The sequence below is a fragment of the Ambystoma mexicanum genome, chromosome 6p (assembly GCF_040938575.1).
Source record: "Ambystoma mexicanum isolate Mex_15411 chromosome 6p, UKY_AmexF1_1, whole genome shotgun sequence".
NCBI classification, from domain to species: domain Eukaryota; kingdom Metazoa; phylum Chordata; class Amphibia; order Caudata; family Ambystomatidae; genus Ambystoma; species Ambystoma mexicanum.
The window spans coordinates 246,482,107-246,505,448 of NC_090935.1; the positions used below are offsets into that span (position 1 = coordinate 246,482,107).

Sequence of the window (23,342 nt, forward strand, 5' to 3'; positions counted from 1 at the left end):
CTGAGTGGTAGCGGCTGCGGTGTTGCCTGAGGGCAAAGAGGCAACTGCCCGAGCAGCCTTGGCACCTCGAGTACCTTTGTTTCCACCTCTAGCACTCTTACGATGGCCTCTTTGACTGCTAGCTCCCCTCGCTTTACTGAAGGACGAGTAATAGCGAAAGGAACCTCCCCTCCATTGCTGTCCCCTAGGATGAAAAGGCAGAGGTTGGCGAACTGCAGCGCCCAAAGACTTCGCTGCAGCTTTGGAGGTCTGCAACCTCTCAAGGCTCTCGTCAGCCTTACTGCCAGAAAGGTGTTCACCGTCAAAGGGCATGTTGAGGAGCCGGGACTGCACATCAGGAGCGAACCCAGACTTCCGCAACCATGCAAACCTGCGCATTACGGTGCTCGCCGCCATGGACCGGCTGACACAATCCGTCAAGTCCAAACCCGACTGAACGGCCTCACACATGGCATCCTTGCCATCCTGAACCATAGCAAGGAAACCATCCCGTTCGTCCCCTTCGGGAATATGATCAGCCGCTAATGCAACACAGTTCCACAGAGTGTGTGTGAAACGAGACAAGGCACATATGGAGTTGGCCGCCTGAAGCGCCATACCCCCCCGAGGAAAACACTTTCTTTGCCCAGCCGTCAAAACGTTTGTCGTCCCTATCCGGAGGGATGGTAGGATACGACGCCTGCTTTGCCGGGGCCATAGCCGCCTGCACCACCAAACTCTCCGGGGTGGGGTGCCTAGACAAGTAGCAGGGGTCGCTACTGGCTGGACAGTATTTTCGCGACAAACACTTGCCCACTGCCGGGAGACTCTCCGGAGCAGTCCAAGCCGCCGCCACTCTTCTCTGCAGAGCCATATGAAAAGGCAAAACCGGGTCAGTGGGTGGACCGAGATCAAGGATGTCCGTGAGATCATCCTGAACGAACTCCCCTGGGGGAGCTGACCAACCCAAGTACTCGGTAACCCGAGACATAAGGCGCCGATATGAAGAATCGGCATGAGTGCCAGGCTCCGGCCGACAAAACTCCACCTCCGGAGAGGTGTCCAATCTACTGGCATCATGCAGTGACTGCCTCAGGTCATCAAACTGGCTATGGCCCGAGATAAGCTCATCTGGAACCGTAACCGGAACCAGGCCGCCATCAGAGCCTTCATCACCCTCTGAAATGTACTCCAGGCGGGGAGAGGGGGACCTCTTTGGATCAAAGCAGTGCCGGACCTTAGCCATAGCCTTTCTAGGGTCAAACCCCGTGCCACGGGGTCCCTCCGACACCACCGCCTCGAAAGGCATCGAGGGCGCCGAACGAGTTGGCGCCGGCGTCGACAGACAAGGCGTCGAGGGCGCTGAACGAGTCGGCGCCGGTGTCGACAGAAAAGGCGTTGATATCGAGCGAATCGGCGTCGACGTCAGCTGCAGCGCCGCCAGCATTGGCGGCGGCGACACAGTCCTCGAAGCCGGAGCTCCGAGCGTGTCTCTCGACAACCTAGGCGCCGACGGCGTCGACGACCCCCTCGGAGGCGGAGCCTCGAGAGAAATCGTCGACGACCTCGGCGCCACAGGCGTCAACGTCTTCTTCAAAGACGGCACAGGATCACACGGTCTCGAGCGCGTCGAGGACCGGGACCTGGCACGGGCATGGCAAGAACGGCTACCCTTGTCCGAGCAGGACCTCTCCCGCGAGCCGTGCCGACCACTCGAGCCCGATGGCGTACGAGCCATGTCTCTCGAACGGTGCCGACCTACCCCACTCGGAGGCACGGACGGACCGGTGCCCTGCGATTCCAGAATCGCTAGCATCTGCTTCCCGAAGGAAGCCCATTCCTCTGGTGTTGCTTGCATGGAGGGATAAGCGACCCACCGACGGGCGGAGTCCTCGGAAGAGGACGGGGAAGGCGACCTATGTCGGCGCTTCCTGGAATGCCTCGAAGAGGCGGAAGAGTGGCAAGACCGACTCCTGGAAGGAGACCCACCGGACTTCCAACGATGACACGGAGAGTCGCCCCTCGAGTCATCCGTCAAAAGCCCCGCAGACCTCGACTTCCGGGGCTTAGACATCCGGCCTACTGACAGCTTCTTCTTGCGTTCCCGCAAGGCCTTTGCCGTGAGCGACTGGCAGTCGACACATCGTCCGTATCGTGGGCCTCCCCGAGGCACCAGAGGCTGGCGTCGTGCGAGTCCGTGACCAACATCTTGGCCCCACAGTCCCCGCAGTTCTTGAAGCCCGGACGCGGGGTTGAAGATGAGAAAGACATCGCCACGAAAAGGTCTTCACAACAAACCGAACAGGTTCAACGAACCGAGAATTGAAAACAGCAAACTCCAATGAGTCGAGGCATACCGAGATGCACGAAGCGAACACATTTGCGGAAAAAACGGAACTGAGGCTATGGGTGTCGTGCGCCCTACTTATCACATCGGGTGATGTCGGCCGTCGGAGGAGGTCCTCGGGGACGGCGCATCGACGTCATCGACGCAGGACGCAGACGACAAAGATTTTCCAAAGCAGCACAGCTGTGGACATTACCTGTCATAGATATGGAATATGTCGGAGGACCCAATCCTCTCGAATAAAGATTACCCCTGCTATTGCGCAGGGAGTTTTGATTCTATTAAAACACATGCAGGCAAGCAGTATCCCGCCCTTGATACAATGGTGGGAGGTACCTATGCATATAATATGGTGTTCTATGTTAAGAGATGTTATGAGCGTATCCCTGATGATGGCTCAGTTTTCTTCTTGCCTCGTAGGACATGACCAGAAGAACTCTTAAGTCCTCATATGCAGCCGGAGGGCTGGTGTCTGGAGTTGACCTGGATCACGTTGAGGATGGACATTCCGGTGTTTCAGGAGCCGTTGTACCATTACAGTTTATTGGAGTTGCCACATAGGTGGATTCACCATTTTCCCAAGAGTGGAGCGGTCGTTTGGAATCAAAAGAAAGAGGAAGGGACCCAGGCAAGGAACGGGTCGCAGGAGAGGCTTAGTCAGGATTGGTGGACTTTGCTGGTCATAGGACTGCAATGTTCAAAGGACGTTTGGGGATTTGTAGTTCCTCAAGGGTTTGTTTTGAAACATGAACAAAAAAAAGTGTTTGCAAATGTTACATTGAAAAGCTGCTAATGAGCGGAATTAAAGATAGGCAAGCATAATGCTAGCCTCTGTGTCTTTAATAGAATCAAGACTCCCTGCACAATAGCAGGGGTAATCTTTATTCTTTATGTAATTGGATGTTTAGGTTCTAAGAAAGTAGAGCATTCTTCCTACTCCACCAATATAACATAGCTCAGTACTGCTAGAAGCCGTGAGTTTGTTTGCTCCAATAAAAGCACCATGTTCTGGTATTTCAAACAGTTTAACCAAGCATTTTAGGACTATGTGCAAGGCCCGCAGAGTAGAGGAGGCTGTGCTAATTATATTTCCGCTTCATGTACCTAGAGATTTCAAGATCCGGGAGACTAGACAAAATTAGTTGTTTCTTTTTATCTACCTCACTATGTGTCACATTTAACTCAATAGATCCTTTGTGTGGTGTTCCATCCGATAGTACACCACCGTCTGTGCCTTTCTTACTCCGCGGACAGTTTTACTTGTCTTTATTCATTCATGAATGCTTGCATATAGGTTTCACTGGCAATTGCTTGTTTCTGTACAATATGCATCATCCCAGCGCCAGTTCACCATTTGTTCGAGAGGGATGATTTGAGTCTGTTCTATTTTTGTATTTATAAGGAAAGATCATTATTTGAAACAGACCGTATAATACTTTTATTGTGTGCCGCAAAAAAGTCCATGATTTCTTTCAGTGTTTTTAGAGCACTCTCCATATTGGCCATTAACTCGGTGCCTATTCCAAAATGATTTGCACCTGTTTCTTGGGCCCAATCATAAGCACTGCTAATTGTGGCTTCCACACTTGCAAATACAAGTGGCCATTCCTTAATCATTTTGTGGCTTCTCAAAATATATCCCCATAATTCACTGTAAGGCCATTCGTAAAATATCCAAAACTATCGGAAGTGCCTACAGCAAACAATTGATGGACTGTCATGTTCAGAAATTGTCTTACCTTCTAGGCTTTGTGTAGGAGCCATCTTAAAGCTAGTTCCGTGCCTCTACTCAGAGGGCCAGAGAGTTTCCCTGCTGGAAATGTACTTGTCAGGCTATTCGCCAGTGCTTGCCTCACTACCTGACTAGCTAAAGGCCCCAATCCAGCAAGCCAGAATAATCTGCCACGCTCCGCTCCCTACGCTGCGGTCTCTGTGCTTGCGTTTCGCACATATGCCGACTGTTTTACGGCTATATTCTACAATGCAGATATTTCCATGCTGGAGGGTTGAATGGGCCACACCCTGCTTTCCACACTGTTGTAAATGTGCTTGTAACTACCTATTCTTTCTTCTGGTTCTCTTGCATGCTCTATACACTTCGTCTGTACCTTTATATAAGCTTAGCAGTTTCCGAATCTAGCCAGGCGGCTTCCCTTCTGAGCCTTCTTAAAACATCAATAGCACTGTTCTGGTTTTAATAAAAGTCTGTTTTGATGCTGGCTTACGGATCTTCAGCTGTGATTCGGAAAACAGAACAGAAGACCACAACTGTCTCATACCAAGCTGTTTTTACTTATCTTTGCCATACAGAATACCAATATTCATATATCTAGCAGATTTATTTGGTACCATGGGATCCTTGGTGCCGGATATTTGAGCTTTTACTGAATATGTGTCATGATATGCTGAGCTCGAGGCTTCATGTGGCTATGCTGGAAGATCCACTGATGTTGCAGAGAAGCTGCGGGAGCGCTCTAGTTGCTTTCAAGAAGAGCGTGAGTGGGTTTTAGGTCAAAATTACGACCCGTCCAACAGAATCTCTTAGGACGAGTATATTGGACCCCTGTACGGATGCACAAGTTGTGTTTATTGAACAATGATTCATGTTGGGGTTGTGGTAGGGAAAGGAGTACGTTGTTGCACATGTTGTGGGATTGTTCCAGACTCAGTGACATTTGGGGGAGAAGCGTTGGACAGATTGGATGTGATATTAAATATGACCTTTCCTAGGTCGCCTGCACAGGCAATTTTGCTATCAAATAGTGAGAGGAGTGCGATTGCCCGGAGATTTAAATGTTGGATCAACAAAACCTTGGTGACGGCAGTTAAGCAAGTCTTGAGAGTATGGAAGACCAGAAAAAAAAGTTGTCTACATGTCGGATTATGAAATTATTTTGATTTTTAGGGATGTTTATTGGTGAATAATTATCACTATGATACTGCTGAGATGTAATGTATAGCTTGTTAACAGAAACTATTGTCATGAATTCTAGCATGATGACTTTTGAATTGCTTAATGTATTTTGTCCCTATAAATAAGTTGTGGTTTATGTTAAAACGTATAAAGAAATTTAAAAAAAAATGAAAAAAGAAGAATGTGGCAATCCCAATCTGCCCAGCTACGTTATCGGCATGCCAGGGAGGATGCTCCTCACATCACAAGGCTTCGGGAACCCACCTGTGGAGAGAAGCTCCTCTGTGTGTTCACTTGATTCCTGTTTTGTGCATTGCTTCTGTTTGGTTCCGTTCCTCAGTACCCTTTCTTTCCTGATCCTTCTGTATCCAATAATTCAGTGGTTCCTTCCATCAGCAGTCTTGCTTTCAATGCCTGCCTCTCCAGTCTGGAGCCCTTGAACTCTCCGGGCATTTTTGAATATATTGCTAGATCTCAAGGAGGTTTCTCCTATTGGGTTCTTCCTCCCTCCGGTCCGCCTTTAGAACCAGCCCGCATTCCTGTGTATTTATATTTTACACTGTTCTACAGGCTGGCGTTATACAAGGACAGACCCTATCCCTTTAAGGTCAATCGCACCAGGAGAGAACTGATAAGCTTCAATCATAAAAATATTAAATTATAAAACGGGAGCAGTGAGAAAGTCTGGAACAGATATATCGATGTTTGTAGAAGTCTGACACCTAATTAGATAGCTGACATTCTTAGAACAGTGGCTTCGAGAATTTATGCTTTAGAGGAATCAACCAACACATATAGTGCACATGTACATACAATGTGAGAGTATGACTTATGATATTCCTTACCCGAGTTCTTGTCATGTTGTACTGAATGGTTCTAATTACCACCAATATAAGGAGGCTTCCCAATGAAATCTCTGTTAAAACTCGCTCCGAGTACCAAGTAATATTTTTCAGTATCTGCAAAATAAAAAGAAACATACAACAAGTAAAATTCTCCAGAAAATTAAAGAAGATTTAATAAGAACAAAGATAAAGTGGACAGGTCAAGGGACAGCTCCACAATTTCATAGTACCATACACAATGCCTTTTGGTCATCAAGCAGGTTTCAGACAACAAACAGCTACAGATGTTAACATGGAAACCAATGGGAAAACTTTCACAGCCATGAATGTAGGCCAACCGAAGCTATTGATCATACTTACTCGATCTACGGCGTACGATAATGTGGCACATGACATTCTATAAGACCACCTGAAAACCCCCAAAGATGAATTAAAAAAAACATGAATAGATAACATTGTTCTTATCTTAACAGTCCTATTTCGTCTTATTTCTCTTGTTCCCTTTCTTTCTAAGCTTTTAGAGCTTATTATTTATCTTCAAGTTCCCTCTTTCATTAATGAACATTCTTTATGACCTCCTTTTCAGTCCGAATTTAGGCCCTGTCACTCCACAGAAACTGCACTTTTATATGTCACTAATTCTCTTCTGTCTGACCACAATTCTAAACACTCATCTCTTCTTGCTCTTTTGGCCACCTTCAATACGGTGGACCACACTAGTCTTCTTTCGTTTCTTTCTGACTTGAGTTTCCATGGCTCAGTGTTAAACAGGTTTCATTCCTATCTTATAGGATGCACTTTTTCTGTTTCTTGGGCTAGTCACTCTTCATTTCCGCTCTTGCATGATGTTCCGCAAGGTTCAGTACTTGGTTTGCTTCTCTTATCTTTATACTTCCCCTCTTGGTTCTATTATTTCTCCCTTTGGCTTTTCTTATCTGTAAGCAGATGATTTGTACATCTTTTATCCTTTTGATCTTTTACTGACTACATTCACTCTTCTCTCTCTGTCTGTCTGTCTTCTTGCAATCCAATCGTGGATGTCATCTCACTATTTACATCTTAACCCTTCTAAGACAGAGGTTCTGTTTTTTCCAGGTTCTATTATTCCTTCTCCTCTTCCTCCTCCTTTATTTCCTTCTTCTTTGCTTGTTACTTCTACCTCAGCTCGCAACCTTGTTGTTATTCATGACTCTTCATTATCTTTTCTACCTATATTTCGTTTATCTCTCGTTCCTGACAGTATCAACTTTTAAATATTCAAATAAGACTGGTCAATTTCTCACTTCTTCTTCTGCTAAACTTCTCAATTCTTCTCCAGTGTTTTCTCACTGGTTCTACTGTTCTTCTCTTCTTCTTGGCCTTCCTCCTTCTCATCTTGCCCCTCTTCGTTCTAACAGGCTTCTATTTGGGTTCTTTGTTCCCTTGCTCCCTCGAGATTCCATTACTTCCGCTTTACTTTTATTACAATGGCTCTTGATAGAAAATAGTTTACTCTTTAATTTTTTTAGTATTGTTTTAAAATGTATTTATGGCCTTGCTCCTCCCTATCTTTCTTCTTTAAACTCATTCTATTCCCCTGCTCGTTCTTTTCATTCCGAACATCTTTTTTTTTCGTGTTGTGCATCGTTCTCCCTGTGCTTCTTCACAATTTCATCCTTTTACCCTACTGGGCCCAAAGAACTGGAATCCTCTTCCTCTCTCTTTGCGTTCCATATCCCTTTTTCCTCTGTCCAAGATGTACCTTAACATCTATCTTCTTACTCGGAAATCTGTTTTTTTTTAGTTTTTTTTTAATATTGACTCATTCAATTGTGCTGCTGGTTATTTTTGTTCAGTGCTTATGCGTCAAGCGCTATAAAAATCTAACAAAAATACAAATGCAGTGTCAAAAAATAAGAATTAGATGTATATCATCCTCAATCAAAAACATCATGTGCGACGTTCCCAAAGGCTCCTCTAGCACAACAGCAGTTGAAATGTATTTGCATGAATAATAGTCTTATTTGACTGATGGGACACCTTGATCATATGAAAAACAGCTCAGAGTACCTCAGACATACATAGTAATAAAAGAGCTGTTTGATTGGCCTCAAAAGCTAAAAACAGCCATATTTCCTGTGATGGGAGCAAACACCCTTGGGCTACAGTTCTACTATGACCCCTACTTCTGCCATCAGATGTGGACTACCTAATAGTCTAAAACTCAAAGGCATCAGGCTCAGCAGCCCACCTCAGCCATTCCCAGGACACTGTGGTGCAGTCACTCGTATAGCGGTGAAGAATTGAACTTTTGGCTTTATTAGTCCTCACTGGAATGTAGGAAAGGAGTTTCAGAGACTACAGAGAATTCAACATCAGTTGCAGTTATCTGGAATGAAACCTGTTCAATGCACTCCCGGGTGAAATGTCCAGCTGCAAAATTCCATGGATGGGCTGCAGGGGAAAAGAGGGGGATCGCTATCTGTGTCACAGAGTCCTATGACCTGTTCAATAACTTTACATCACTGAAGTACCTCAACCTTTGGTTTTTCATATCATTTCTATGTGGACGATTCAAAATGTCTTCTGTCGTTTTCCTCCTTCTATGACTCCATTAATTTTGCAATGTCGGCTTGCTTGCTCCCTAATCCAATCCTGGATGTTGTCCCACTATTAACATCTCAATCCCTCCTAAACTGAGGTTTTCTTTTTTCCTGCTTCCACCATATCTCCACCCCGCCGTACTATTTCCTTTCCTCTTGCTTTTCTTCCTATTTGTACTTCCACTCATAAATTGGTCATCATGTTTTACGCTACTATCTCCTCTTTTCTCAGTCTTTCCGCTTTACAATATTCGCAGGGCCAATTTTACCTCACTTTTAAAACTTACTTTATTGAGCATTTTCTTCACAGGAAATTAACAACGATCTCATACATGTTCGTATACTTAAGTAATAAAAGCAGTTTTTCAGACAAACTTACAACTCCCTCCCCGGGACAAGACGAGTCGTAGGTACTGATCTTGGGGATGGCTTCATGCATTTCCATGGGGTCCGTTGCCACCGGCTTCATCTCCAGTCATTTATAGACATTGAGGAAAGGTGCCCATTCCATTTCTCTACTTGGGGGGGGGATCTGGTGGAGGGCTCCTATAATGTTCTCCATCTTGTAGAGTTCTCTTCCTTTCCAGGCCCATATTGTTTCAGATGGGAGGGTATGACACTTCCATCTATATAGCTGGGAGATGAGGCCCTTGGTTGGAAGGGTTTCACTTAAGATTTTTTCCCAGTGACGCAAGGTCCCTTTGAAGTTTCTCCTTCCATTCTGGGGGCATCAGCGCTCCCTTTAGCTGTAAAAACATGAACACTCCAAGGGGTTTAAGTTGCAGGCCTGCTTCCAGGTCTTGGATGGATATGCAACAATCCGCTTTTACTATCTGCCCGACCCTTTTCAGACCTTTCTCATACCACTTCTAAAAACGCTGTGGATCCTGGATCTCATTTCTAATTGTGGGTTGTGGGGGGCATATACAACTCATTGGGAATGGTCTTGTCGTGAGTCCCTTCATTTCTCCTTAGTTCCACCACAGTTTCAGGAGTGATCCTAGTTGCTGATTACTTTGGTCGGAAATGCCGTTTTCAGAGCCCATAGCCATTCTCTGAGCGTTACGGGTCGTAGTAGGTAGTTTTCCATTGCAACCCACTGCTTTTGTTTGTCTCCTCTTTGGTGTGGCACCAAGGCTCAATATTGGGCTTCTCGATAGTATATGTAGAAATCTGGGAGCCCTGTTCCACCTTCCTCCTTCGATTGTGTTAGGATGCTGTAGGCTATTCGCTGCTTATTTCCCTGCCAAAGACATTTTAGGAGTATGGTTTTCAGTTCTGAGAAGTGGGTTTGTGAAATATCAATTGGGAGCATCTGATACTGATGAAGGAGTTTGGGGAGGGTTACCATTTTAATAGCATTTAGGCGGCCAAGCCATGATGCTGTTAACTTGGCCCATCTATCTAGGTCCTTTGATATTTCCAACATTAGCAGCGTGAGATTTGTCTCGTATAAGCCTTTCTGTCCTTTTCGTGACATTGATACCAAGGCATTTTAATTTCTGTTGCGTTACTGCTATTCCCCACGTGTTTCAATTTCTCATGCCTGGGTGATTTGGCGCCTTGTATTGGAAGAGCGTGGACTTCTCAGCATTGACTTTAAGCCCTGCCCGCTTGTCAAAATCCTGTATAGTCCTTAGCACTTTGGGTATTGAGGTCTGAGGATCTGCCAGATAGAGAAGCATGTCGTCGACGAGCATGGCCAGTTTATACTCTGCGTCACCAAACTGTCATGATCTCTGCTTCCAAAAGGTCAGGGTTTTCCCAACTCCCTTGGAAGCAGATCCATAACCCAGGTTCCGAGTGCCAACCAGTCCCAATTGGGACCTTTTTGACCCAGTCCTGGCGCCAGTGGCACCAGGCTCATAAATATGCCCAGTCCCAGCGCTGGAAGCGCCGGGCTCATAATGCTTGGGTGGACTTACCTGCAGCAGACCATGCTGCTTACTTGCCTGCCAGTTGAGCCTCTGATCCTCTTCTGTTTGGAACTACTTTTCCTGTTGGGTGGGGCAGGAGCCACTCCCTAGATTCAGAACACTGGAACTCTTCTGGAAAGCAGGAACTCTTTTCTTACCTAGGCGTGGCTGTGGAAGGAGACACCTAAGCACTACAGGAGGCTATTTAAACCACACCCGATGGATGAATCTTGCTTTGCGTTATTCTGCATCCTCTGCAGCAGAACGCTCATCGTGTCTTCTGCATCTGATCCTGGGCCTAAGGAAAAAGGCTTACCATCCTGAATCCAGTCTTCAGCAACACCTATAAAGACAAGAAAGAACAGGTTAGCATTACAGTCTTCAGTGACAGCTCTTCACTTACCTGGTCCATCGGCTGTCACCAACGCCTCGCGCTGCATTCCGGCATCTGAAAGACAAAGGCTTACCTACTCTTCGTGCGCTCCGGAGGTCTTCACACTGCATTCCGGCATCTGAAAGACAAAAGCTTACCAACTCTTCGCACGCTCCGGAGGCCTTCGGCGCTGTATCCCGCATCTGAAAGACAAAACAAGGTGCGTTTAAAGACATTGGGGAACTTTAATACTCACGTGCCATTACTCCTTTCCACATCTAACCCAGTGGGTATTCCGGCACCCTGCAGCCGCTCCGAACTTGTACCTGCAAAATAAAAAGACAGTTAGAGCGCATCGTGAAGCAGGCAACAAGCGCTTACTTACGTGCTTCCAGGCGCTTCTATTCATCACACGGGCTCCATCTTCAACTCACTTCAGCCCGTCATCCGCCATCGCCGGAACCCTGCAAAACAAGAAACATCATTACTAAAGACATTAGAATTACTCGAAATTTACCGTTCGTGCAGTAAACGACGGACAGCAGTCCTCTGAAGTCAAGAGGCCTGCTCCCCTTATCCAGTGAAGAAACTGGTTACAGCACCCTGCCCCGAGGCAGATGGAGAGTACGGCGTTCACTTACCTAAGGTGAGAGCGTTAACCTTTGGGGTTCTACAGGAGAAGAGAAAGGGAAGAAGAGAGAGACATTCAATAACCCAGTTCCTTAATCCCATATTTTCTATCTGCAGACATCTTACTCTTCGAGTCAGACATACAGTGCACAGAGGTCCAGCCCAAAGAGCCAGCCGTGTGTTACACATCACCTTTGAAGATACGGTATACGCCCAGTCAAGACCGGCGCCTCTACGGGAATCAGGTGAGCGTTACAGAACGCAAAGCCTACCACAAAACTCCCGTCCAGGCGCTATGGAAACCTCGGATACCGACCAGCTAGCCCAGTTACTTGGGGAACTAAGGGCAGAAGTGCATGCAGCCCGTCAGGAAACGAACGCTCTAAGAAGGGAACTGATTATTTCCAAGGAGCGAACAGATGATCTCGCTAGACAATTGCTACAGTCACAAGCCGGACAGACCCCGTTACCCGCATCTGGGGGAAATCTTCCTTCTACATCCTCTATGAATCCAGTGCAGATCAACCTACCTGGGAATGTACCTCTGGCTCCGCCCGAACGATTTTCTGGTGACCCAAAGAGATTTGCAGTATTTATCAATCAGTGCCGGTTGCATTTCTTATGCCGGCCAGCAGCCTTTCCAACTGATCAAGCTAAAGTAACTTTCGTGCTTTCGTACCTTAGTGGCAATGCAGCAGACTGGTCGATCCCTCTAGTAAATCAAGATGATCCGGTCCTCCATGATTTTCAAGCTTTTCAGCTCAGTATGGAAAAACTGTTCACAAGACATTCACAGGGGCAGGCCTTGGACAATGAGCTTCTTTCGTTGCGACAAGGTAATCAAGACCTTTTGGCTTATATAGCGTCTTTCAACAGACTGATAGTGGAAACTCAATGGCCTGAGGACAAAAGGATTACGCTGTTTTATAGAGGTCTACGTGGAGAGCTCAAAGATGTGTTAGCCCAAGTAGTGAATCCCCCACAAGACTGTTCGGACTATATAGACTTAGTCGTTCAAATAGATCACAGACTGCAGAACAGGAAGGCCGATCGTTCCAAGTTTGATGCTCGAGTATTTTCCAAACCGCCAACTCCTTCCAAAGAGTTAGACTCCGGGGAACCCATGCAAATAGGGGGTCTGAAAGGTCCTCTAACACAAAAGGAGCGGGAAAGGAGAAAACAGTTGCAATTATGCCTCTATTGCGGAAACTCAGGGCACTTTCTTCGAGACTGTCCGGTGAAACCTGCCAAGAAGGCAGTAGGAGCTGCAGTTACCAAAGTTACAAACTCTGAGCAGGGAAACGACCTCGCCCGACAAGAATAGAGGTCCTCTTGCCGAGCGTGAAAACCAGTTCCGTGACCTCGCATTTCGTGATACCTATGGTCCTCATTAGTCCTGATAATCCGGATCGATTACATGCAATTGAAGCTTACGTCGACAGCGGTGCCATCGGCAATTATGTGGATCATGAAATGGTTTTGAGGATGAATCTAACTCTTTGTCCCAAGGCTGTAAAGGACGTCATTACTACGGTGGATGGTACGGAGATAGCCTCCGGGCCAGTAACGCATACCACTCAAGAGGTGACGCTAGTAAGTCAAGATGGACACCATGAGAAGATCGTGTTCGATGTGATCAAGGCCCCTCAGTTTCAGATTATTCTAGGAATACCTTGGTTAGAGAAACATAATCCTCTGATCGATTGGCGAGCAAGAACGGTCCAGTTTCCAGAATGTGTCTCTACTTGTCACCCTCCACCTGGTGTTGCACTGGCAGCAATTTCTTCAGAGACTCCCCAGTAACCTCCCGAATACCTAGAATACCAAGATGTTTTCCGGAAGGATCAGGCTAACTCTCTACCTCCTCATAGGTCTTATGACTGCCAGATAGACCTGATACCTGGATCTACTCCTCCTTGTAGTAGAATTTATGCCCTCACCGAGCCTGAGAACCTTCACCTTCGACAATACCTGGATAAATACCTGGCAAATGGGTTTATTCGTCCTTCCAAGTCCCCTGCTTCTTCAGCTTTGTTCTTCGTTCTAAAAAAGGAAGGAGACCTTAGAACTTGTATAGATTATCGCTCCCTGAACCAGATCACCGTTAAGAATAGATATCCGCTACCTTTGATCCCTGAACTCCTGGACCAAGTCAGAAAAGCATGCATATATACAAAGCTGGATCTTAGAGGAGCTTACCACTTGGTACGAGTAAAAGAGGGCGATGAATGGAAGACGGCCTTCCGCACCAAGTATGGGCTATTTGAATATCAGGTCATGCCCTTCGGACTTTGCAATGCCCCGGCCGCCTTTCAATATTTTATGAACGATGTCCTCAGAGAGCTCATAGATGTGTGTGTTGTTGTTTACATTGACGACATCCTCGTTTATTCTTCATCGGAATCTGAACATCGGAAACACGTGAAAATGGTCCTCGAAAGATTGCGTCAACACAAACTTTTCGCTAAGTTGGAAAAATGTGTTTTCAACGTGACTGAAGTTGAATTCTTGGGATTCATATTATCACCTGGCGGAGTGCGTATGGATTCAAAGAAGGTCGATGCAGTTCTCAAATGGCCATCACCATCCTCCGTAAAAGGTGTGCAAAGCATGTTAGGCTTCGCTAACTTTTACCGCAGGTTTATCCCCGAATTCTCTCGAATAGTCCAGCCCATCACTGCCTTGTTAAAGAAAAACAAACGTTTTGAATGGTCTACCGAGGCGGAACAAGCTTTCCAGGATTTGAAGACTAAATTTATCTCTGCACCAATCTTAAAACACCCTCGCCCCGAACTCCCCTACATCGTGGAAACTGATGCTTCAAGCCTTGCCATGGGGGCAGTTCTATCACAAAAGGATCCGGTAACCAATCAGTTGCATCCCGTGGCATTTTGGTCCCGCAAATTCTCGCCTCCTGAAATCAATTACACGATTACTGACAAGGAACTTCTGGCTATCAAGTCTGCCTTTAAGGCTTGGCGGCATTATCTGCTGGGGGCCCGACACACCGTTACTGTGATTACGGATCACCGAAACCTGCAATATTTGAAAACCGCAAAAGCCCAATCCTCTAGACAACTCCGTTGGGCATTATTCTTTGCCGAGTTTGACTTCATAATTACCTATCGACCTGGTACAAAGAACGGTAAAGCTGATGCCCTTTCTCGGATGGGAGTGGAAGAACACTTGATCAACCCTAAACCTGTACCAATCATTCCCGAACAAAGAATTCTGGGTGTAATCGCCACAGAATCCATAGAGGAAGTTAAGGATAAAGCCAGGCAACTTGTAACTCCAGCAGACATACAGAATTGGCATCTGCAGGGAAAGGACTTTGCAGTAAAGGACAACTTATTGTATTTCCAAGAACGATTATACCTACCCAGCACAGATTTACAGAAAAAAGTAATCTCTTGTTATCACGATTCTTTAATGGAAGGACATCCCGGTATGGCCAAGACCTCAGAAAAGATCAAGCGCTACTTCTGGTGGCCGTCTTGGAAAAAAGATATCAGAGACTTTATAATGTCCTGTGGAGTATGCGCCCAAAACAAGAGTCAAAAGGAAAGACCAGCAGGCCTCTTACGCCCTATTGACATCCCACCTCGCCCTTGGCATACGCTTTCTATGGACTTCATCACCGATCTACCTCCATGCTCCGGATACAATACGATTCTAGTAATCATGGACTTATTCTCCAAGATGGCGCATTTCATTCCGCTCAAAGGCTTGCCAACAGCAGCAACTCTGGCCCGAGAATTTCTCGAAAACATCGTCCGACTGCACGGTTTTCCTTCGGTTCTAATTTCGGATCGAGGTAGTCAATTTATTTCTCATTTTTGGCGAAGTTGCTGTCGGTCGGCTCAAATTGATGTGAGACTATCGACCGGTCACCACCCTCAGACCGACGGACAAACCGAGAGGACCAATCAAACTCTGGAACAGTATTTACGCTGCATGCTGCAACAAACCGAAAAAACTTGGAAAGACATCCTTTGGATAGCCGAATATGCCTACAATAACTCTGTCCATTCGGGAACTGGGAAAACCCCATTTTTTCTTTTGTACGGCAGTCACCCTCGAACCTCGGAGTTGGATCCCCTCCAAGATCTTGAAACACCAGCAGTAGACTACCTGCATTCTACAATCACCCAAGCCTTTAAGGAAGCTGTTTCTCACCTTCAAAGGGCTAAAGAACAATACAAGAAAGGAGCAGATCAACATCGGAAGGAAGCCCCTCAATATCAAGTAGGGGATCAAGTCTGGTTATCCACCAAATATCTACCTCTAAAAGGGCCACGCACATTCAACCCAAGATACCTTGGTCCCTATTCCATCACTACCATAGTAAACCCAGTAGCGGTCAAGTTGGACTTGCCCCCGCACATGAAGATACATCCGGTCTTCCACGTCTCTCTATTAAAACCCGTGCAACCTCAAACCCGACTAACTAAATCTCCAAAACCTATCCTAGTTGATGGAGAACTCGAGTTTGAAGTCAAAAGCATTCTGGACTCCAAGATCTCCAAATCTAAACTATTTTACCTAATTGACTGGAAAGGCTACGGCCCCCAAGAGAGATCCTGGGAACCTGCTGAATATGTCCACGCTCCTGGCCTAATCAAAAGATTTCACCGAACATTTCCTGACAAGCCAAAACCCCCGGAGAAGCCCGGTTTGGGAGGGGCCTTGAGGGGGGGGTACTGTCATGATCTCTGCTTCCAAAAGGTCAGGGTTTTCCCAACTCCCTTGGAAGCAGATCCATAACCCAGGTTCCGAGTGCCAACCAGTCCCAATTGGGACCTTTTGGACCCAGTCCTGGCGCCAGTGGCACCAGGCTCATAAATATGCCCAGTCCCAGCGCTGGAAGCGCCGGGCTCATAATGCTTGGGTGGACTTACCTGCAGCAGACCATGCTGCTTACTTGCCTGCCAGTTGAGCCTCTGATCCTCTTCTGTTTGGAACTACTTTTCCTGTTGGGTGGGGCAGGAGCCACTCCCTAGATTCAGAACACTGGAACTCTTCTGGAAAGCAGGAACTCTTTTCTTACCTAGGCGTGGCTGTGGAAGGAGACACCTAAGCACTACAGGAGGCTATTTAAACCACACCCGATGGATGAATCTTGCTTTGCGTTATTCTGCATCCTCTGCAGCAGAACGCTCATCGTGTCTTCTGCATCTGATCCTGGGCCTAAGGAAAAAGGCTTACCATCCTGAATCCAGTCTTCAGCAACACCTATAAAGCCTTGCGCTGCATTCCGGCATCTGAAAGACAAAGGCTTACCTACTCTTCGTGCGCTCCGGAGGTCTTCACACTGCATCTAGGTCCTAGGTCCTAGGTCCCTTGGGTTAAGACACCCTCATGGAGGCCCACTAGGTTTTGAACTAGCCCCTCATCAGGGAACCCCTTTACTTGTCTTCGTTACTGTGTGTGATTCAGGTGCCTGTGTTTCCAGCCTCCCCTTTACCTCTTCATGGTGGTTTTGCTGGCGACAGTGGACCCAGTTTCACATATTTCCTCCTCACCTTGCTTCTTTTTTGCCTCTGGGGAAGCCCCTCCGTGTTTTCCGGTCTGGCGTGTGGGCCTTGTGGGGTCCAGCTGGGCCTCTGGTGTCATTTGACTCTGTCAAGTGTTTCAGCACTTGCTTTGCTTCCTCGGGCGTGAAAACTCTACAGTCCTCCCCTTTGATTTCAAAGGTCAGTGTGAAGGGGTAGCCCCATCTATGTCGGATACCCTGGTCTGTGAGCCATGAGGTAAGCAGCCTGCAGTCCCTCCTTCATCCCAGTGTGAAGCTCGACAAGTCCTAAAATATCTTTATCTTTTAGCCGTGAAACTCAATTGGCTTCATTACGACTTTGGTCGTAAGGGCATGGCTGACTCCAAAACCGTGTCCGTGTTCCCTGAATGGGGAATTACCGGGCCATTCCGAGTTTGGAGGGCCCAGTAATTCCTCCTTCAGGGAAGCCGGGCCTGGACCTTCCCCATTCCCATTTGAGCCCCCATAGGGCTCAATGGGAATGGGAATGGGTGCGGGAGCTAACAATGGGCCGATTACGACTAGGCCGTTGTTAGCTCCCTGGTCCCATCGCGGGACCCGCTCTGGACGTCTGGTAAAACCAGACGTCCACATCGGGCCCCACGAGGGAACCTCGTAATAGTGCGGAATGCATTTAACGGCGTCAGCAACATTACCAGCACCGTTAAACGCTTTCCACACAGGTTATAATGAGGCCCAATGTCTTGTGTTTGCTTTGCTTTGAGGACTTCAGATGTCTCTTTGTACCGGAGGAATTTCATGACTATTGAGCAAGGTCCTCCTCCGAATGCTCTTCCTCCTCTATGGGCTCCCTCGATCTGTACCTTCTTGCATCCCTCCGCCTCAAATAGTTGATTAATTATTTATTGGACCTTCCTGATACGGTGTCTCCCCTTCACTTTCCTCCAGGCCAATTATTCGTGCATTTGATCTCCTTTCTCTATTTTCCATATGGTCCATTTTGAGTGTAAGTTCTTCTTCTTTTCATTTTATGTCAGTCATTCTTGGATTTAGTTTCATCTCTACTAGTTCCATATTGACCTGATTGTGTTCCAAGTTTTCTATTTTTCCTTCGATTTTCTCCACTTTCCCTCTTATTTCCGAAATGGAGGTTTGAATGTCGGATCGTAGGGCCCTAATTTCTGCCATAATCCCTGCTATGGCCTCCTTCATGAAGCGTTACTCGTTTTGGTGGTTTCTTTGGAGAGGACTTCTGCTTTGCGGGACTCTTCCCCCTCCTATATTGCAGCAGCCTGTCCAGATTTCTTGTGAGGGGCGGGATGGGGCCCTGTCTTGCTTATCTCCCCTACTGATGCCCTTAAGACAGTGTGGAGCAGGAATCCCCATGGGACCTACAGTCTGTCTTCCAGCCTTGTTCTCTGTCCGAGTTCCTTTATCCTCCGTCAGGGCCGGCGTTGAATTTTGCCAGTTCCACATGCGCCTTTTTATGGAGGATTCTGCATAGCTGACTTCTTTGCTACCTCAGGTCTCCTCTCATGCGGGCAGATGGTGGTCCAGTCCATTCCTTTTGTTTTCCCCAGCAGGGGATCCTGAGAGATGGTCTTATCCCTTTTCTTTGCCCCTTTGGATTCCCTTGGACTCAACCGCTTCTTTGTGTGCCCAGCAGTGCTTCGGGCGTCATTTCTGCCCCATCACCCTTGGGGGTCAACCAGTCACAGTGAGATCATCGCTCTATTCAGTTGCTGTCATGATTAGGCTGCCACCCACTTTTTTGGTGACTACTCTGCTTGTCCAAGCTCTGGGAGGGCAAAGGAGGGACACCAGTCTGGGTTTCAGCGCTCCTCCGACTGCCGTTCTTTAATCCACAGCAAGGCTCTCGCACGTACCAGCTTTCCCCAATGTCACTGCAAAGTTCTAATGCGCACCGCTCTGTGACATAGATTATAGCGGGGTGCTGCAGACACACTACGCTGGTGGCGCTGCCTCCTCCTCCTCTTCCTCCCCTAAGGAACAAGTTACTTACCTGTAACTGTTGTTCTCCAGCATGGGTCTGTCATGGATTCACAAGCTCATGAATATTCCCCGTCGTCAGGCTGGGAATCCTCGGTAAAGAAAGAAAATCAGTTTCAGTTTCGTTTCTGAACTCTCTTTATACTAGTAACCAATCACTGGTCTCCAGGTCATACTGCCCCCAGCCAATGACAGCCCTCTACCTAAGTCCCTCCTCTGGCAGCCATCTTCAGATTTGGTAGCATGTAAAGTGGCAGTAGGAACCGGAGAAGAGCCGCAGAGGGGTAGGAGGGAGGGTTTGCATGTGAATCCATGCCAGACCCATGCTGGAGAACAACAGTTACAGGTAAGTAACTTGTTCCTTCTCCAGCATGGGGTCTGGCATGGATTCACATGCTCATGAATACAAGAATACATAGCAGTACACACATGCACAACCACGGGAGGTGGCAAGGCTCAACATTAAGCATTTCAACAACTCAACATTAAGCATCTCTTAACTCCTCACCTTCAGTCGAACAGGTTGCGCAGCACTGCTTGGCCGACTCTGGACTCCTCTCTGGAATCCCGGTCGACGCATTAGAATCTTGTGAAGGTGTGCATCAACCTCCACGTAGCAGCCCTGCAGATGTCCAGCAGGGGTTTTCCAGACAAGAACCGTGTGGTAGCAGCAATCGCTTTGGTCGAATGGGCTCTCGGACGGCCGGGCAAGGGTCGGTTTGCCAACTGCTGACAGTGCATGATGCAGCCGGAGAGCCATCTGGAAATGGAAGCCTTCGAGAGAGCCTTCCCTTGTTTCACAGATCCAAAGTTCACAAACAGCTGGGATGTCTTCCGAAGACTCTTCGTGCGGTCCACATAGAACTTCAGCGCTCTAGCCACATCCATCGAGTGCAAAGTCCTCTCAGCCGGCGACAAAGGCGACAGGAAGAAAACAGGTAACACCAAGGGCTCGTTCAGGTGGAAGGCTGACGGCACCTTGGGCATGAAGGAGGGGTGCGTCCTCAGCACCAACCTTCGTCTTGTGGAAAGTCAGGTATGGAGGTTTACAGGAGAGGGCCTGGATCTCTACCACTTGTCGTGCGGAGGTGATGGCCACAAGAAACTCTGTCTTCCACGATAGGAACTTCAACGGTGCAGAATGCAGAGGCTCGAATGGCGGCCCCATGAGCCTGGTCAGCACCATGTTGCGCTCCCACGCCGGGGCCGGAGCATTCACCGGCGGGAACGATCGGAACAGTACTTTCATGAACTCCTTCACCAGGTGATGAGATCATGGGGATGACCGCCCCGGAGTTCTGGTGTAGCGGGAAATAGCCGCCAGATGGATCTTGATGGAGGCATGTGCCAGCCCTGTCTTGGCCAGCGATAGCAAGTACGGCAGGACCGGAGGGGCCGTGATCTGCAGAGGGTTAATCTTCTGTGCACAACACCAGACAGAGAACCTCTTCCATTTGTGTCCATAGCACTTGAGAGTCGAGGACGCCCTGGCCTTTGCAAGCACCTCCTTGCAGTCCGCCGGGAGATCGTATCCTCTGATATCTAGCGCTGCAGGAGCCAGACCTGCAGGTTCAGCGACCCCGGGTCGTGGTGGAGGATGGCGCCTCCTTCCTGGCGAGAAGATCCGCGTCCGTCGGCAGTTTGACTGGGGAGGGTGGGGGTTCGCCGACATGTCCAGAAGATCCAGGAACCAAATCTGCCTCGGCCACGCGGGTGCGACGAGGATCATCCTGCAACGGGACCGTCTGAGTTTACTGATGAGTCGCAGCAGCAGCGGCAAAGGTGGGAACGCATACAGGAACAGGCCGTCCCAGGGGAATGATAAGGCATTGCCCATGCTCCCCGGCTGGGGAAACCGGCTGGCGAACATCCGGTACTTGGCGTTCATCGCCATCGCGAATAGGTCAATCTGGGGAATTCCCCATCGTCGGAATAGGAGATCCACTTGATCTTGCCGCAGCTATCACTCGTGGCACCAGCGCAGCTCCCTGCTGAGTGAGTCGGCGATGGTGTTCTTGATTCCTGCCAGATGGAAGGGTACCAGAAACATCCCTTGGGCGACGGCCCAGTGCCACAGGTCCTGCGCTTCCTTGGATAGGGCTGGGGATCTGGTGGCCCCCTGCTTCCGGATGTAGAACATCGTGGTGGTGTTGTCGGTGAAGATCCTTACCACCTTGCCCTTGAGGGACAGAAGGAACAACCCGAGGGCCCAGAACACGGCTCAGAGCTCCAGGACATTGATGTGTAGTGACCTTTCCTCTTGCTTGGAGATCTCTGGTGTGCGCTCCCCATCCCTCCAGGGAGCCGTCCGTCGTCACCGTTTCCTGATGCGCCGGGGTCTGGAAGTTCATACACGCCGCCAGATGCGTGTGGGTGCCCCAAGTCTCATTGAGTGAGTTCCTGTCTTCGAAGCTGCCCGCCGCTAGAATCCAATGGGCGTCGAGGAACTCCTGCAGAGGTTGCATCCGCAGCCTGCATAGGCGCACGAGATAGATGATGAGGACATCATGCTGAGTAGGGATTTAATGGACCTCACCCAGGCCATGTCCATGGTCAACATGTACCTTGCCCAGGATGGCCTTTGTCCTTTCCTCAGACGGTGAAGCCAATCGCACCCCTGTGTCGAGCCGGTCTCCCAGGAACAGGGTGACTTGCAGCGGTACCAAGTGGGATTTCGCGAAGTTGATCGAGAATCCCAGATCCGTGAGCAGTTGGACGGTCTTCACTGTGTGATCGATAGCAAGTTCTCTTGACTTTGCTCAGATTAGCCAATCGTCCAGGTAGGGGTAGACGTGGATCCCCTGCAGGCGCAGCCTCGCCGCCACTGGTGCTAGGCACTTGGTGAACACCCTGGGCGGCAACTTCAACCCGAATGGAAGGGCCTTGAACTGATAGTGTCGCCCTTGGACCACAAATCACAAGAATTTTTGATGTCCTTTGTGGATGTAGAAGTAGGCATCCTCCAAGTCCAGCGACGATAGGACTTCCTCCAGCTGTCCCAGCACGTGCTGGAGGGTGACCATCCGGAACTTCTGGGACTTGATGTGGTAACGCTCACCTGGTATCCACGGGGGCGTCACCCGGTCTGGACTGCTGCACTCTTGAACCTTTCCCCTTTGACCCTCGTGTGGTTGATGACCAGGTCTGAAATACAGGAGTAAAATTAGCTTAATTGTCTCTGGGTCCCAGGACCCGTCTCCCTTCCGGACCCTAGAACTCCTTGGCGCTTCTCTCACCTTGCTTTTTGATTTGGAGAGCTCTCCGTCCTGCCTCTCCGAGCAGGGGTGCGTTGGGTTAGTTGTCGCCGCCTAGTTACTTCACTGGAGCAACATTACGGGTCCAGGCCAGCTGTGACTCCGCTTCTTCAGGTAAGTCTGTTTGAATGCTTTCTTGTAATTGTCCCTTCTCTCCTTTCCTTATGGTAGGTGTGAATGCTGTTCTTGTTTTGTAATTGTTCCCTTCTCTCTCTTCCTTGTAGGTGTGGATGCTGTTTTTATGATGTCGCGCAAGTTTGTGCACAAGATGGTAAGTTAGCACGAAGCGCAGCGCTATGTGCTTCTTTGTGCTAACCTTCGTCTTTCTGCAGGTAGAAATGCTGTCCGGAATACGTGTGCCGAGCTGATGTAGAGCGGTAAGCAGAGAAGAATGGACCACTCGCTGGTACTCTGGATTCGGGCCCGGGCCTTCCATTCAATGCAGGTAAGATATGTTTTTAGAATGTCGAAGTAAACGCTTACTAAGTTGCTTTTCTCTGTCTTTTTCTTTCAAGATGATGGACGAAGTCCGCAGAGATGTTGTCTGTTCAGGATCCTGGAGCGGAATTCTGAGGCTGCTCCTAGGAGGTGAGCAAACTCTAATGATTTCTCCTTTTGTTGTTGCAGGCGATCGGGGCTGGCGTGCGGATAAAGATGCTAGCTCACCGCGGTGAACGTCACGCTGCCACTGGCAGAGCAACGCGAAGCGTGTGCTGGAGTCTGGGCGTGGCTTATATAGCCTGCAGGTATCCCAGGTATCTCTGGGCCAGCCACACCCAAAAGGCTAGACCACATGGTTCAGTTCAAGAACTGAGCCATGTGGAAGCTTCCATGTTGTTGCGCAATGTCCTATGGGCCTAGATTACTGCCTTATCACATGTGCCTGGTGCCAAAGGTGCCAGGACTGACTCCAAGTGAGTCTGAGAGAGAATGTTAAGGCCCCTGAGGACTTGATGGGGGTACTAGATGCAGCCCATCTGGTTGGGAAGTGCCGG

General features: G+C 48.4%; 1 protein-coding gene across 2 annotated transcripts in view; it reads right to left on the reverse strand.

Moving 5' to 3' along the window:
• The window catches only part of DYM (dymeclin), a 1,763,009-nt gene that overhangs the window by 712,573 nt on the left and 1,027,094 nt on the right, over positions 1–23,342 (reverse strand). For both annotated transcript variants that reach the window (XM_069626954.1, XM_069626953.1), the window contains exon 12: positions 6,086–6,199. In XM_069626954.1, coding sequence (XP_069483055.1) covers positions 6,086–6,199 — 114 coding nt within the window. The remainder of the gene's footprint in view (positions 1–6,085; positions 6,200–23,342) is intronic.